Source organism: Tinamus guttatus, unplaced genomic scaffold (genome assembly GCF_059628265.1).
Source record: "Tinamus guttatus ecotype Peru unplaced genomic scaffold, ASM5962826v1 Tinamus_guttatus_pri_ptg000155l, whole genome shotgun sequence".
Taxonomy (NCBI): domain Eukaryota; kingdom Metazoa; phylum Chordata; class Aves; order Tinamiformes; family Tinamidae; genus Tinamus; species Tinamus guttatus.
In genome coordinates, this window is record NW_028288689.1 from 8,297,650 (window position 1) to 8,311,665 (window position 14,016).

General features: G+C 37.2%; 1 protein-coding gene across 2 annotated transcripts in view; it reads left to right on the forward strand.

The window, feature by feature from the left end:
• Positions 1 to 498: 498 nt before the first annotated feature.
• LOC104564677 (maltase-glucoamylase) overlaps positions 499 to 14,016 on the forward strand; it is a 63,961-nt gene continuing 50,443 nt past the window's right edge. The window contains exons 1-8 of one of the 2 annotated variants that reach the window (XM_088522668.1): positions 499 to 635; positions 1,593 to 1,668; positions 5,159 to 5,279; positions 5,368 to 5,477; positions 6,698 to 6,849; positions 11,263 to 11,434; positions 12,308 to 12,407; positions 13,106 to 13,218. In XM_088522668.1, coding sequence (XP_088378794.1) covers positions 499 to 635; positions 1,593 to 1,668; positions 5,159 to 5,279; positions 5,368 to 5,477; positions 6,698 to 6,849; positions 11,263 to 11,434; positions 12,308 to 12,407; positions 13,106 to 13,218 — 981 coding nt within the window. The remainder of the gene's footprint in view (positions 636 to 1,592; positions 1,669 to 5,158; positions 5,280 to 5,367; positions 5,478 to 6,697; positions 6,850 to 11,262; positions 11,435 to 12,307; positions 12,408 to 13,105; positions 13,219 to 14,016) is intronic. The other variant, XM_088522667.1, reaches the window with a different exon arrangement.

The window sequence follows — 14,016 nt, forward strand, 5'->3', positions numbered from 1 at the left end:
TTTCACTGAACTTTAGTGTCTGTATAATCACATAGGTTTATGCTCCCACTCTTTTTTTTTTCTTGTTTTACAATTAAGTAACTTACCTTGTGGTTGTGTTAGTGTACTTTTAAAACTAATCAGTAATATCCTTTATAAAGCTGGAAATAGCTTTTGCTGTTTCTAAAAAAAGAAATCTTGCAAGATTGAAATTTAGAGAGCAGTTTGTTTTCTGCTCTGGAGTTTCAGTAAAACGTAATTTCCTTATTTAAACTTCGATGAAATATTTTGGGAATATTTAAAAGAAGTTTTGCAGAGAACAAAATGAACTCTTCAGTGATTGCCCAGTCATTTAATAGTCTATACTATTTGAATAACAGCTAAGAGGCTGTTTTATTTACATCTCTATATGAGGGGAAACAATTTAGAACATAAATGAATTAAAACATGAACAATTACTAGGACTGTCAAAACTGGTACTTTTGTTTTTCTTATATAATGTTTTTTCTCTGTTCCTAGATGGGAAAGAAGAACTTCAGTAGTTTGGAAATAGTAGTAATTGTCCTGTTTTGCTTGGTGGTGATCGTGGCCTGTGCCCTCATTGCAGTTTTGGCAACAAGAGAAACTGGAAACCAAAGTACACGTAAGTACTTATCATTGCTTCCATAGAACGAGGGAAATCTTGCCCAGATTGAACTGTTCAGTCTGTTTGATAAAATAATCATTCCATGAATCTTCAGATACTGGTTGCTACTAATCGGTTCTTATAGAAATGATTTCATTGACTATTGGTTTTAGACTTGTCAAGAACATTGAAGTTCAAACAAACAAAAAACAAGCAGAAGCATTTCTCTGCTTACTTTCAAAAATATGTATATTTTTTATTGTGGCTATTGGTGTTGTTATTATATTTTTATCATTAACCATAGGTAAACAATAGTCACAGTTTCTTATAGATAAAGTGAGTAACGGCGGACATAAGGAACAAGCTTCATGATTCTTCTGGCTCATTAAATGTCATTAAAAAACTTTCATCCCTTCTCCCTAAGCTTGCACTTTATTTTTCTTCAGCTGATTTTTTTCAATGCAGAAAGAATATAATTTCAGAATTTATGACTATAAAGTATTACCAAAAAAGAGACAAGAAAGGAGGGAGATTATCCAGGAGTAAGCAATTTTGCATGGAGATAACCCTCTGGCCATAAAAACCTATAATGCTTCCTTCTAATTTTTCAGTACTTCAGAAACCATTTGTCTTATAGACATGCTAATATATTGAATGCTGCTTTACATATGATTCCATTTTTCATTCACGTATAAACACTGCAGTGGTTTGTAGGTGAAAATGTCTGAAAAATGAAGATAACTGCTAATACAAAATGAACAGTTCAGTGAGTTAGTACTTTACTCATGCAAAGTAATATCTGCATATTTTCTGCCTTTAAAAAAAAACCAAACACTTCAGCAATAATCTCACTTAAATTGATATTAATGACTACAAAATTTCAAGATAGTGAGAATCAACTTGCAGAAATAATTAATGATTTAAGAAGTAATCAAGATAGTCCTGTAATTTAAATATTGCTAATAACAAATTACTTCATTTCCCTAACAGAATTTTCTCCAGAATGTCCGACTATAAACTTATCAGAAAGAATTGACTGCATCCCGGATCAAGTAGCAACGAAGGTCTGAGCTACCAAAAAAATCCATATGTGCCTATGCTAGATATTTATTTCTTTTATTATAGATATATTCTTTTTTCAATCTGTGAATGTCTGACTAAAAATAATTTAAATGAATTAAAATATAAGGGTAAGCAGATGAGTAGGAGGCAGGTCTGAATGTTGGGGTGACTGATTTGGTTGTACCTTAGCCCTCTGATGAAGACCTCAGTTCTAAGATTTTATCATTTCAATAACATAGGCATTAAATATTCCTGAATTTGATAATAAAAATGGAAGTACAGTCCACTTAATTCAGTATCTCTGAGAAACTCTAAGGCTCTATTGTGTGTTGCTATGTTATGGCCTGGGCAATATGCCTGTGCAGTGGTGAAAAAGGCTTTTGCTTTGCTGTGACAGAATGTGTTGAAGTGGGGGAGAAGGGTAGGAGCTGCTGTTTGGACCAAAGCCCAGAAGCTGCTGGTGGGCCAGGGGCAAACAGGAATGGGGCTCAAAAGATGGACAGCCAGAGGACTGGATGGAGTTTGTTACAACTCAGAAGTTCCTGATATGCTGGACTAACATCAAACCCCAGGGAAATGGTCACCCTGCAAGGACACACTGTTGGAAGAGAGGCTTATAAACAGCATTATCTTTGCAATTTTGCTTCTGCCTCATTCTTAGCTTTGTCCTGTCCCAGGCAGGCTTTAGCCTATGAAAGACAGTTTGATATTGCCAGGGAATTCCTTGAGGTAAAGGAAGAGGTAGATCCAACCCACAGCCATGTCTGACCTGGGGCTGAATTAAAGTGCCCAAATTGAGGTGTGATCATTTTTCCTGGTTAGTGGTTACTAATGAATTAGGTCTCTGGCCAGGAACCAGTGCTGGAATTAGACAAAGACAGAGAAGATAGTGGCCTGACACAACTTGCTGCTGCAGAGGAGTGGTCCCAACTCTGCTCTAGTATTGCCCATCCTGGAGCCCACAGAGCCAGGATGCTTCTTGGGAAAGACTTTATGCCCAGTTTTTGAGGTCTTGCCTTCCCAGCTTTACTCTTTTCTATTTCCTATCACTTTCTATACAGTCATGTCCCAACTTATCACAATCCTGGTGTACAAAGCTTGGTTGTACTTAAACTTGTGACAAATTAAGAAACAACTTTTGCTCAGGATAGACAGGTTCAAACCACAATCATGGATCAGTTGAGAAAATTGTGATTCACCTAAACTCAAGGTAGTATCTGTTCTGTTTTCATCTTACATCCAAATATTGTAAAAGAAGCCAGAAAATGAGCTTAAGTCAGAAAATAAATTGAAGTACTGAGGACAGAAGTGTGGGAAGAAAATATTTATCGACCATTAAAAGGATTGCTGAAGACAGAAATGTTGAAAGACAGTAGATATTTGTTAACTCTTCATTGCTGTGCCTCTTGCGAAGTTTGATTAGACAATAAGAAGATGCCAGTGAAAACTGAACTCCTTTGACTAGTGCATGCACTAGTATTTCACTTTACCATTGGAAGTGTTAATAATACCATGTTCACACACATTTAACTGGGTTTACAAAAAAGCAACTTTTATAGTTAAATACATTAAGATTATTGTAATCTTTGGTGCCAAGTTCAATGTTCAGAAGCTATCTCAGGGTTTATCTCATCATAAACTGCTTCCATGTACGTAATATTATCTCTAATTCAGCTGTTGCTTTCTCTCTTTGCTTTTTTTTTTTTTAACATTGGTGTCTATTACGCTATTTTTATAGCTCATGGGGTGTGGTGTGCTTGCATCGTTATCTATAGTATTGCTTTTATAATAGTCTATCAAATACTCTTCTGGTGAACTCTGCTCCTTTTTCTATGCTGGGCATAAAAGATCTTACACTTTTATTCTGTATATACTTCTGTATGCAGCAGGCTTGATGCTTCATGAAAACATGAATCTATGGCTTACAGATCACTTAGCTCTAACTAGAAGAATATCGCCACATAATAAAGTAACTGATGAAATTTTCCAACAGTAGAAGTAGCTGGAAGTGATAAAAATGTATTTATGAAATGAGAAAAGGGATATTTTCACAACCAGGCTTTAGGACAATCTCTGTTTTTCTAGCTTTTTTTTTTTTCCTGGGGAAGAAAACTCTAATTTATTCAATATTTAGTCATTAATATGAAAAAGAATTTTAGAGGAAGAGAGTAGGTGCCTTTTACTTCTTATTTATTCTGAAATAGCTTATAATGTAGGGAATAAATAGCTTTTCTGGTGGGAATTGGTAATTTGGGATTAGCACAGGTGTTTCAGATCCCTAGTAAGTGAATCATTAGAGAAAAATGAGTCACCAGTATCTCTTCTCCAACCATAGTTTCTACATGAAACTTGATCAAAATGACAGCATAAATATTTTCTAGTCCTGTCACTCTTGCATGGAGGAGAAAGAGACACATATCTATTTTGGAATTTGGTGAATTTCTCTTGGGTGGTTTTATAGACACTTCTGTGCTTAGTGCTGTTATTACTGAAATACCTGCTAATGCAGGGCAGGTGCCAAGCTATTAGCTCTGCGTGTTCCACCTCTGTGCTTCCCTTAGGCACGTGCATTACCCATAGCCAGGGTTGGCTTGTCTTTCTGCTGTTCAAAGTATGTGCACTGTTCCCAGTGCACTGACTCTCTTGCATAACCCAGAAGTGAGTGGCCCCAGAGCCAAGGCTGTTGGTAGTAAGACCCAATTTTGGGCCGCTTTCAACTATAACAAGCTGTGATATATTTTAAAATAAACATGACATAAATCAACATTGTACCACAGGTAGATGAAGAAAGCAATAGATGGCAAAATTGTTTCCTGTTAGCCAGGAAATGGAGAGAGAGAGAGATCTTGGGTACCTGTGCTGGATGTGGGTAACTGAAATTTTTTATGGCATAGATCTTTGCTCTTAGGCAGTTTCTTTATATTACTTTTCCACTTTGACCTGAGTAATATATCATTTTTTTAGTATCAGAAAAGTGTGGATGCTTGAAGTGATGAAATTACTCAAATCTTGCTATCAAATGTAAAATCCATGAAAACAGTGGGTGATTAAATTAATTCCTAAGCGGAAAGCAAAGGCAATCTGGCTCCACCAAGGCATAATTAAAAAAAGTAAAAACAACCATAGTTTTATCCACTTCTCAAAACATTATTTTTGGTCAGACTATACTGCATGTATCACAAGTTAAGTGATTCAACATTTTCTTTAACATTCATTTCTCTTGACCTTCTGAATTCAAGGAATAATAAAAGTCCAAAATTCTTTTTTTTTCAAAATTAAAAAGTTTCTACTTTGAATACTGAAAATCACTTTGTCAGGGCAATTATATAAAAACAAATTTTTCAGAGAATCAGTTGATTTGATTTCAAATAGTATAGGGGTTTCTGATGTTTAAGGTAGAATGTATTTTAAGTGTATTTTAATTATTTTAGCATATACGGAATTGATATCTATAAAATCATCTTACTTGTGTCATTCATGCTTTTGTATCAGAATCTCTGCAGCCTTCGTGGCTGCTGCTGGAGTCCCCAGAGTGATAGCAGTGTTCCCTGGTGTTATTTCTCTTCAAAACATGGATACAAAGTGGATGGAGCAGTGCGAGCAACTCAGGCAGGTAAGTTGCAGAGTAAGCTTCTAGAACAGGTGCCTTGAGCAGTCTGTTTCAACACAGTAATCCTGAAATATGTATTTTTTTCCTCAAGGATTCCAAGCTACATTAACAAGACTGTCATCACCTTCTCTCTTTGGAAATGATATCAACACTGTCCTCCTCACAGGAGAATATCAGACAGAAAATCGTTTCCGGTTCAAGGTTAGGGGTTTTTTTATGCTCTCTGAAGACTCATAGTAAATACAAGCTTTTTTTCTGGCTAGTACTGGGAAGAAATTAAGTGCAGCGAAGTTATAAGTGCTGGTTAATTCTCTGCATCGCACTCCCATGATTCCCACTGAAGTGTGTTCTTTTATATCCAAGAGGATATTATGACGAAGAGATTGTTTATGTAACCATAGAAACTAAAATTAATGAAAAAGATTGTCATTTCTAAAGCCTTTTGGGGGGCCGGGGAAAAAAAAGCCTTTTTAGGAAAGCCTAGATGCAGAGTCTCAATCTCATAGGGACAGCTGAAATCCTGCTCTTTTGCTTCCAGGTCAGTTTATTGCACACAAAAAAGTCACTTGGGATTCTGGAACAGTGAAGGGATGGAGCTATGATTATACTCAACCTTAGTGTCTCTGTCATCACAAGTTGTATGATCATGGGATTTATGCATGAAAAACCATGCCAGTACCTATAAAAAGATTTGACTCTGTAATTTTACCTTTCTTTTCCCCCTTCATCAGAAAATATTTTGGGACCAAGTGTATTTATTATGTTTATTTGTCTTCTGGTCATGTTTCACCCATTTTGTCAGAAAACTTTAGCCCTTCCAAAGCCCTCTGTTCAGCACTCTGTGTATGGTGAGCATGCTATATCCATGGATTCTGTGCCTGAGGAGGACTTCTTTGTGACAGAAGCTTGAGTTATTTTGGGTTTGTACTTGGGGCAGTACATATGGAGCAAGGAAAGGCATGGTCAAGTATAAAAAGGGAAGAGCTGAAACTGGATGATCAAACCAGGAGAAGAATAGTAATGAAGGCAGAGAAAGAAGATTGGGACACAGACGCACTAAAGAATAAAACTGAGACTAGTGCTGAAAGCACTAGGAAACCTGAAACAGGCTATGTATAGCTAATTTCTGGACATGGGGAAAGATCAAAAGTGAAGTACTGAAGAAGTGCTTATGAAATGACTGAGAAGGTCATGTGAAAAGTGTGTCAGCAATAAGCGAAATATCCTAATACATATAAACATGGTGCCTGCAACAGTTTACACAATGTTCATTTTGCCATTTATGTACTTTTGTCATAAATTATCTTAATGCTGTTTTGATAATGAGTACTTTTGCTAAGCCAGAAATATATGGCAATGCTGGAAAATGTTAGAGATAAGTTGTTAGAAACCTAATACTTTTGATGTTTAAATGTCTGCAGATCACTGATCCTAAAACACAAAGATTTGAAGTCCCCCATGAGCATGTAGGACCTTTTACTGGTTCTGCAGCCTCCAACTTAAAGTATAAAGTTGAAGTTAATGAGAATCCCTTTGGCATCAGAGTGACCAGAATAAGCACTGGAAGAGTTCTGTAAGTAACTGCTGTGTTTTTAACGAACAATGCTGGGTCATTTGTTTTTTCTGAAAGTCTGTTGCAACAGTAAAACATGTCTAAGCTGTCACGTATTAGGTAACCCTTTGGACCTGTAAGATACTTCCCTTTTTTTGACTGATAAACCTTCTGAAAGGATTCCTATGATGTCTTTCAACATACAATATGTCTTTCAACAATTTTATGATATGATGAGCTCTGTCTTAAATGTTCTAGATCTAGTCAAATTGGCTCTGTTCCCTCTTCTCCCCACATTCTAGGGAAATCTTCATATATATTTTTTCTGGGAATCTTTTTTATGAGATTAAGTCCTTCACAGTGCTTGAGATGATATATGAATACTGCTGCATGCATCTTTAGTATCTTATTTGTCACAATTTTTCTGAAGTTCTGACTGACCAAAATCAGGTTTTGATATATGATACAAGAATAATTAGTTCAAGTCAATGTTAAGCAAATCACTTAAAAATGTAACTACTTACATATTGAATGACTTTAATCCCTTTATTGTCTAAAAACTAAGTAACTAAAACAAACCTAAACCAACAACCTAGCTTTAAGACTACTAGGGTGAGTTGGATTATTATCAACAATTCAAGTTTAATTACCTTTGTGCTGTTCTTAGCATCGTTTACTATCTTAAAAGCTTCCATAATTATTGTTTTGCAATTTCACAATAGATAGACTCAGTATTTAGCATTCTGTCACTGATTTAGTCAGTGTATGGAGGAGAGAGTGAGTATAATAGTTCAATAGGAGTGGTTTGAAACAATGGTTTTATTGTTCCTCTTTCTTAAGAAAAATTACGTAGGCTTTCATTTAATATGATAAAAATTGATGTCTTTAATGGATGTCATTTTATCCTAAAATCACAGAATCACAGAATGGTTGAGACTGGAAGGATGATCTTTTAGAAATCATCTAGTCCAACCCTTCTGCTCTAGCAGGGACACCCAGAGCACATGGTACAGGTTGGCATCCAAGCAGGTTTTGAAAATCTCCACAGAAGGAGCCTCCACGGCCTCTCTTGACAGCCTGTGCCAGTGCTCTGTCACCCTCACAGTAAAGAAGTTCTTCCAAATATGGAGATGGAACTTCCTGTGTTTTAATTTGTACCCGTTACCTCTTGTCCTGTCACTAGCCACCATCAAGAAGAGTCTGGCCCCATCTTCTTTACATTCTCCCCTCAGGTATTTATACATATTGATCAGATCCTCTCTCAATCTTCTCTTCTCCAGGCTAAACAGACCCAGCTCACTTAGTCTTTCCTCGTATGATGCATGCTCCAGTCCCTTCATCTTTGTTGCTCTATGCTGGACCCTTTCTAGCAGTTCCACGTCCCTCTTGTCCTGAGGATCCCAGAACTGCCCCCAATACTCCAGGTGCAGCCTCACCAGAGCTGAGCAGAGGGGCAGGATCCCCTCCCTTGCCCTACTGGCAACGCTCCTGATGCAGCCAGGAGCCCATTGGCCTTCTTGGCCACGAGGAAACATTGCTGCCTCATGGTTAACTTGTCAACCAGGACTCCCAAATCCCTCTCCATGGAGCCGCTTACCAGCAGGTCAACCCCTAATCTGTCCTGGTGCCTGGGGTTATTCCTCCCCAGGTGCAGGACTCTGTACTTGTCCTTGTTGAATCTCATAAGGTTCCTCTCTGCCTAACTCTCCATCCTGTCCAGGTCTCTCTGAATGTCAGCACAGCGCTCAGGACTGTCGGCCACACCACCCAGTTTTGTATAATCCGCAAACTTGCTCAGGATGTGCTCTGTGCCCAGTACTGACTCCTCTGCGACACCACTGGCCACAGGCCTTCAACTAGACTCGATCCCATTTATCACAACCCCCTGAGCTCTGGCATCTAGCCAGTTCTCAATCCATCTTGCCGTCCACTCGCCTAACCTATACTTCCTAAGCTTCTCTGTGGGGATATTTTGGGAGACGGTGTTGAAAGCCTTGCTGAAGTCAAGGTAGACAACTTCCACGGCGCTTCCCTCATTCATCCAGCCAGTCATCCCATCCTAGAAGGCTATCAGGTTGGTCAAACATGACTTCCCCATGGTGAATCTGTGCTGACTACTCCTGATCACCACCTTTTCCTTCACATGCCTAGAGATGGTCTCTAGGATGAGCTGCTCCGTCACCTTTCCAGGGATGGAGGTGAGGCTGATCGACCTGTAGTTTTCCGGTTCCTCTGTCTTGCCCTTTTTTGAAGACTGGAGTGATTTTGGCTTTCTTCCAGTCCTCCAGCACCTCGCTCGCTCTCTGTGACCTCTTGAAGATGATGAAAAGTGGAAAAATAATCACACTAATGCTTCCCCTTGTCCATTGCTAGACTCTGTCCATTTCTCATACTATGTACAAAACTGTAAAAGAAAAAAAGCAATCCTGATAAGTTTAAAATTAATTAAATCCTTTGACAGATTAGAACTATCTTTTCCTCTCTCATTTGTCATTTCATAGGAAAAAAAAAATGTAAATTTGAACTCTACTTATTTTTTATACAAAGAGAAAAAAGAAATATTCCTAGGGTTTCTTACTCTGAACAATATATTATGTTGCTGAGAAAATACAAAGCAATTAAAGGATTCTTGGTGTTTTATGGAGATATTTAGTCACTTAGCAAATACTTTCAATACAAAGGCATCTGGCGAATGACCAAAATCCCTTAATATAAAAGAAATGTATTTATTTTTGGTGTCCACCTGGTTTTATAGCAAGGTATGATCGCCATCAAACAGGGAGCTGAGGATAAATCATATACTCAGTGAAGCCTTTTTGTCCCATGGAAGAACCCAGACAAGGTCAGAACCTGCATCCTTGTTGTGCAAGGGAGCCTAGAGGTTGGTTCACCCTCTCAACTGAGATAATTTGCTCTCCTCTTTGTCTAGTTTTCAAAGCTAACCAGTTATAGCTTTCTCTTGCATCAGACTGCCCTTTGCGGCACCATTCTGCTGTAGCTGGTAGGTGAGGGAATCAGTCTTTCACTGCAGTTCATCTTCAGCCCCACTCACATTTCTCTGTTGTTTCTCAAATTCTTTTTACAGAAAGCACAAATGATTTTTTTTTTTGTTCAGCAGACTAACAGTTTGTCATTGGTGGAAAAGATTGCTGAAAGGCACAAAATTATAACCACAGGCTTGTTCCACTTATATGCGGATACAAAATATTTATTTTCAACATTGATAAGTTCATGTTCCATAAAAATGTCACAGTTGCTTCATACAAAATTTGCTATGAGAAATGCATTGGCCACCAAAATGGACTTGAACCATTTAAATTCTGAGAATTGTATTATCACTTTAATCTACCCTAAACAAAAGATACTCTTAATTTTTAACTTGATTTTTCTCCAGGATGGAGAAACCAGATAGAATGTAGCTACGGTTTCCTTTTCTTTGTTGTTCCTCTGTTCTGATCGGCCTAGCAGGACTCAAAAACAAAGACTGAACTTGTTCGTTTTCCCTGGTGAGAATAAAATGCATCTGATTTGAGAAAAAAAAAAAGTGGACTGTTTTTATGTTTCTTGCCACTCAAATTTTCCATCTGCCCAGTTACCATGTGTGTGTGTGGCCACCTGAAAAAGTGATTCAGTATTCTGTGCAAAACAGAATAGTAAGCTTTGATGGAAAAGTGTGGTACAGTATAGAATGGCCACTTGTACAGGAAGTTTCTATATCATTGATAGGCACTGCACATGTCACCATCTGTATGAAGTTTGCCCTGCTCCACCTCCCTCTCCTCAGCTTGTCAGCTGGATCAAAATCTGAATCTTCTATCAAGCACTGTTTCTGTCCTTCATTAATTGTCCTTCACTAATTACAACTGTCTACATGGATTGCTTCCATGAGGGTGTAGGAACATTATCCGTGTATGCAGACATGTTACTATTAATCCAGTAATCATTCCCTCAGAGCAGACAGCAGTGAGAGCTACTCAGGGCTTTTCAGGGCTGAGAAGAGCAACAGTACCCCACAGTGTATCGTGTCTTGGTCCTTGATCTTCTGTGGCTTCAGTTAGGCCATCCCTCATTTCTGCAATCTTCTTGCACTAAGGTAAATTTTAAAATTCCTTTCTTACCTGCACAAATGGACAAATAGTAACTCAAGTTGGGCTGTTCTCCCTGTGCTGTTTTGCTCAAACCTGCTGACTGTAACATTCACGTGGGGAAAGATATTTTCAAAGCGTGATTGATTTTGGTCAAGACAAAGTATGATGACCTTGCTTGTGGCAAACCTACTGGTGACCCAAGACTCAGAAGTGTTCTTCAATAATGTGTTTGTTTCTTTGTGTTGAGCAAGAACTACTTTCATACTGTTTTGTATAATCTTAGGCAGGTAATTTTGTGTAAGTGGTTTCTAGTCAGTACTGAAGTAACTTTTTATTGTTTATTCAGTTTTGATACTAACATAGGACCACTGCAATATGCTGACCAGTATTTGCAGCTCTCAATCAAACTACCTAGCAGCAATATTTATGGTGTGGGAGAACATGTGCATAAGCAATATCTACATGATGTGGAGTGGAAAACGTGGCCCATGTTCAGCAGGGATACTGCCCCTTCTGGAGTAAGGACTTGTTTTTATTATGCTTTATGCTTTGCAGATGAATTTTGGAACCCAAACACACTAAGTAGCTACTTAAATAATACTCACTGATGTTTTCCCTGAAGGCTTGCATGTGATCACTGCATGTGCTTACTGAATGTTAGGTGTTACTGAATAGTTTCCTGCAGCATACCTCTTTAGAAATAGCTCACTTTTACCTCACTTAAAAAAAAAAAAAGTATAACATATCTCATTTATTTTCCATCTCTACTAAGTGTTCCTCTCGCAATCTTAATCTTTTTAATAACTGATAATCATCAGAATGGTTTCACTGAATGCAGACTAATCAAGTTAAACTAACACTGCACTGTGAAGTTAGACTAATTTTGAATCGTTATGGTTCTGCTCCTTGAAAATTTGTTCTGAGTTTTCTTTTGTAGGGGAAAGTATAACTCTGATACTAGATCTTGTCATTTGTAAGAATTTCTATTGGCAATAATGTGAAAAAAAAACCATAATAATAATAATATACAAGACAAACAAGGTCCTGTTATTTATCTTCGATGTAAAATACTGTACCACTCTTAAAGATTTATGACATAGATTGTTTACTTGATGTTCACATCTATTACTCAGAAAAAGTGTTTAATATATGCAGACTTCCCCGCAGTTGTGTTATCAATGTATGTTAAGTAATTTAAAGGCATTCACATAAAGGACAGGCATAGGGAAATTAAAAAAAATGAAGAAAATGTTGATGATTTCCATTAGTTGTTATATTTGGAGAAGTTTAATTTTGATTATGATATATTTGAAGATACCACAGAGTACATGTAGTTACTAGGTTTTAAACAGCTTCCTTTTCTTTTCTTTTTTTTTTTTTTTTTTCCTAAGAACGTGGAAAACTTATATGGTGTTCAAACATTTTTCCTGTGTTTGGAAGACAACACTGGAGCCTCTCTTGGTGTTTTCTTAATGAACAGCAATGCCATGGGTAAGAGCTTCCTCTGTAGCTCTAAGTATTGCGGTTAAATAGCTTTTTAAAACCTCTGCAGGACTCTTACACTGTATTCAGATTGAGCAGTCTTTTTTAAATGAACTCACAGGTAAAATTTTTAACAAAATTATCTTAAATATGTGATCGCATTCACTCTTGCAAGCATTTATAAGTGTTTAGCACAAGCACTGTAAACGCAGTTATCATTAAGATTACATTGGAAACACTAGTGTCATATGCCTGAATAGAGGCTATTCGAAGCATGCACAGTTTTGATTAGATTCAGGGAAGGTTCAGTATAGGATAATCTTTTGTAGTGAGAAGCACTTGAAAATATATTACCTTAGTTTTCCTTACATAAGTATACATGCTCATGCTTAACAGAATTCTTAATGGAATGCTTTTTGTACACTTAACGAAAATATTCAAGTCTTTGGAGACTGGAAAGTTGAACTGAAAATTTAATAAAAAGGAGCTGTGCCATTAGATTTAATTTCTCTTGCCATGTGGCATGTGAAAGAATGTAAATATGGATATATAAAAAAAATCTGAGTACCTTTTACCTTCATTTACAACAATTGTTTCAGATTTCCCTGAATATTTTTGTTTTACATCTTCTCCTACATAAGTTATCTTTCATATGAATGTAATTTTAATTATTAGTCAGAAATGATTTGTACATTCTTTACTGACAGAGTTTGCCCTGCAGCCTGCTCCAGCAGTAACTTACAGAACAACTGGTGGAATTCTGGATTTTTATGTCTTCTTGGGAGACACTCCAGAGCAAGTAGTCCAGGAGTATCTGAAGGTACATTTCTGAACAATGGGTTGCCCAGAGAGGTTGTGGATTGACCTGTCTTTTGAGATATTCAAAGCTTGACTGCACAAGTCCTAGACAACCTGCTCCAGCTGACCCTGTTTCCATAGTAGAATTGTGCTAGAAAGGCAGAAGTGTCTTCCAACCTCAGATATCCTCTGATTTATCTAGATTTATCTAGAGAAGTTATGCGTCTAGCAGATTCTATGGGGTTTTCTGTTTGTCTGTGTCTTCACTATTTTATTAATCCAAAAATAACTCAAGATTCCTCCCTAAACTGACTCCTGCCATCAGGAATTACTATCTGAAGTTAGTTGGGGCATGGATTTGGTTAGCTGATTTGTTAATGGGAGGCACTACTTTTGCTTGAAATACTATCGCAGAGAGGATATAGCAGTTCCAGTTCTTAATTTTATCAGTGCTCTAAGTGTTTTTCATCGTGATCATCTGCTATTTGAGCTAGGGAAGGGCTGTGTGGAATAACGTGCTTGTTTACAGAGGTGTTCATAATTATATATTAACATTATTGGGTAGGTAATGTACTTGCTAATATGTCACAATTTTATAGTAGAAAAATAACTATTGCAGAGGTTTTCCATTTGAATTTATGGGGTCTGATTCTGTTTCAATGGCTTCCCCATTTAAGGGAAATACGTGTAAATTTTTAAACAACATTACTTTTTTTGTATTGAATTTCTCTCTGCAATCGACATGCCAGTAGCAATGGTAATTAAAACCTTCTGTTATGTTAGTTAGATTTCTGACTAAGTAACTTTCATTGTTTTTATG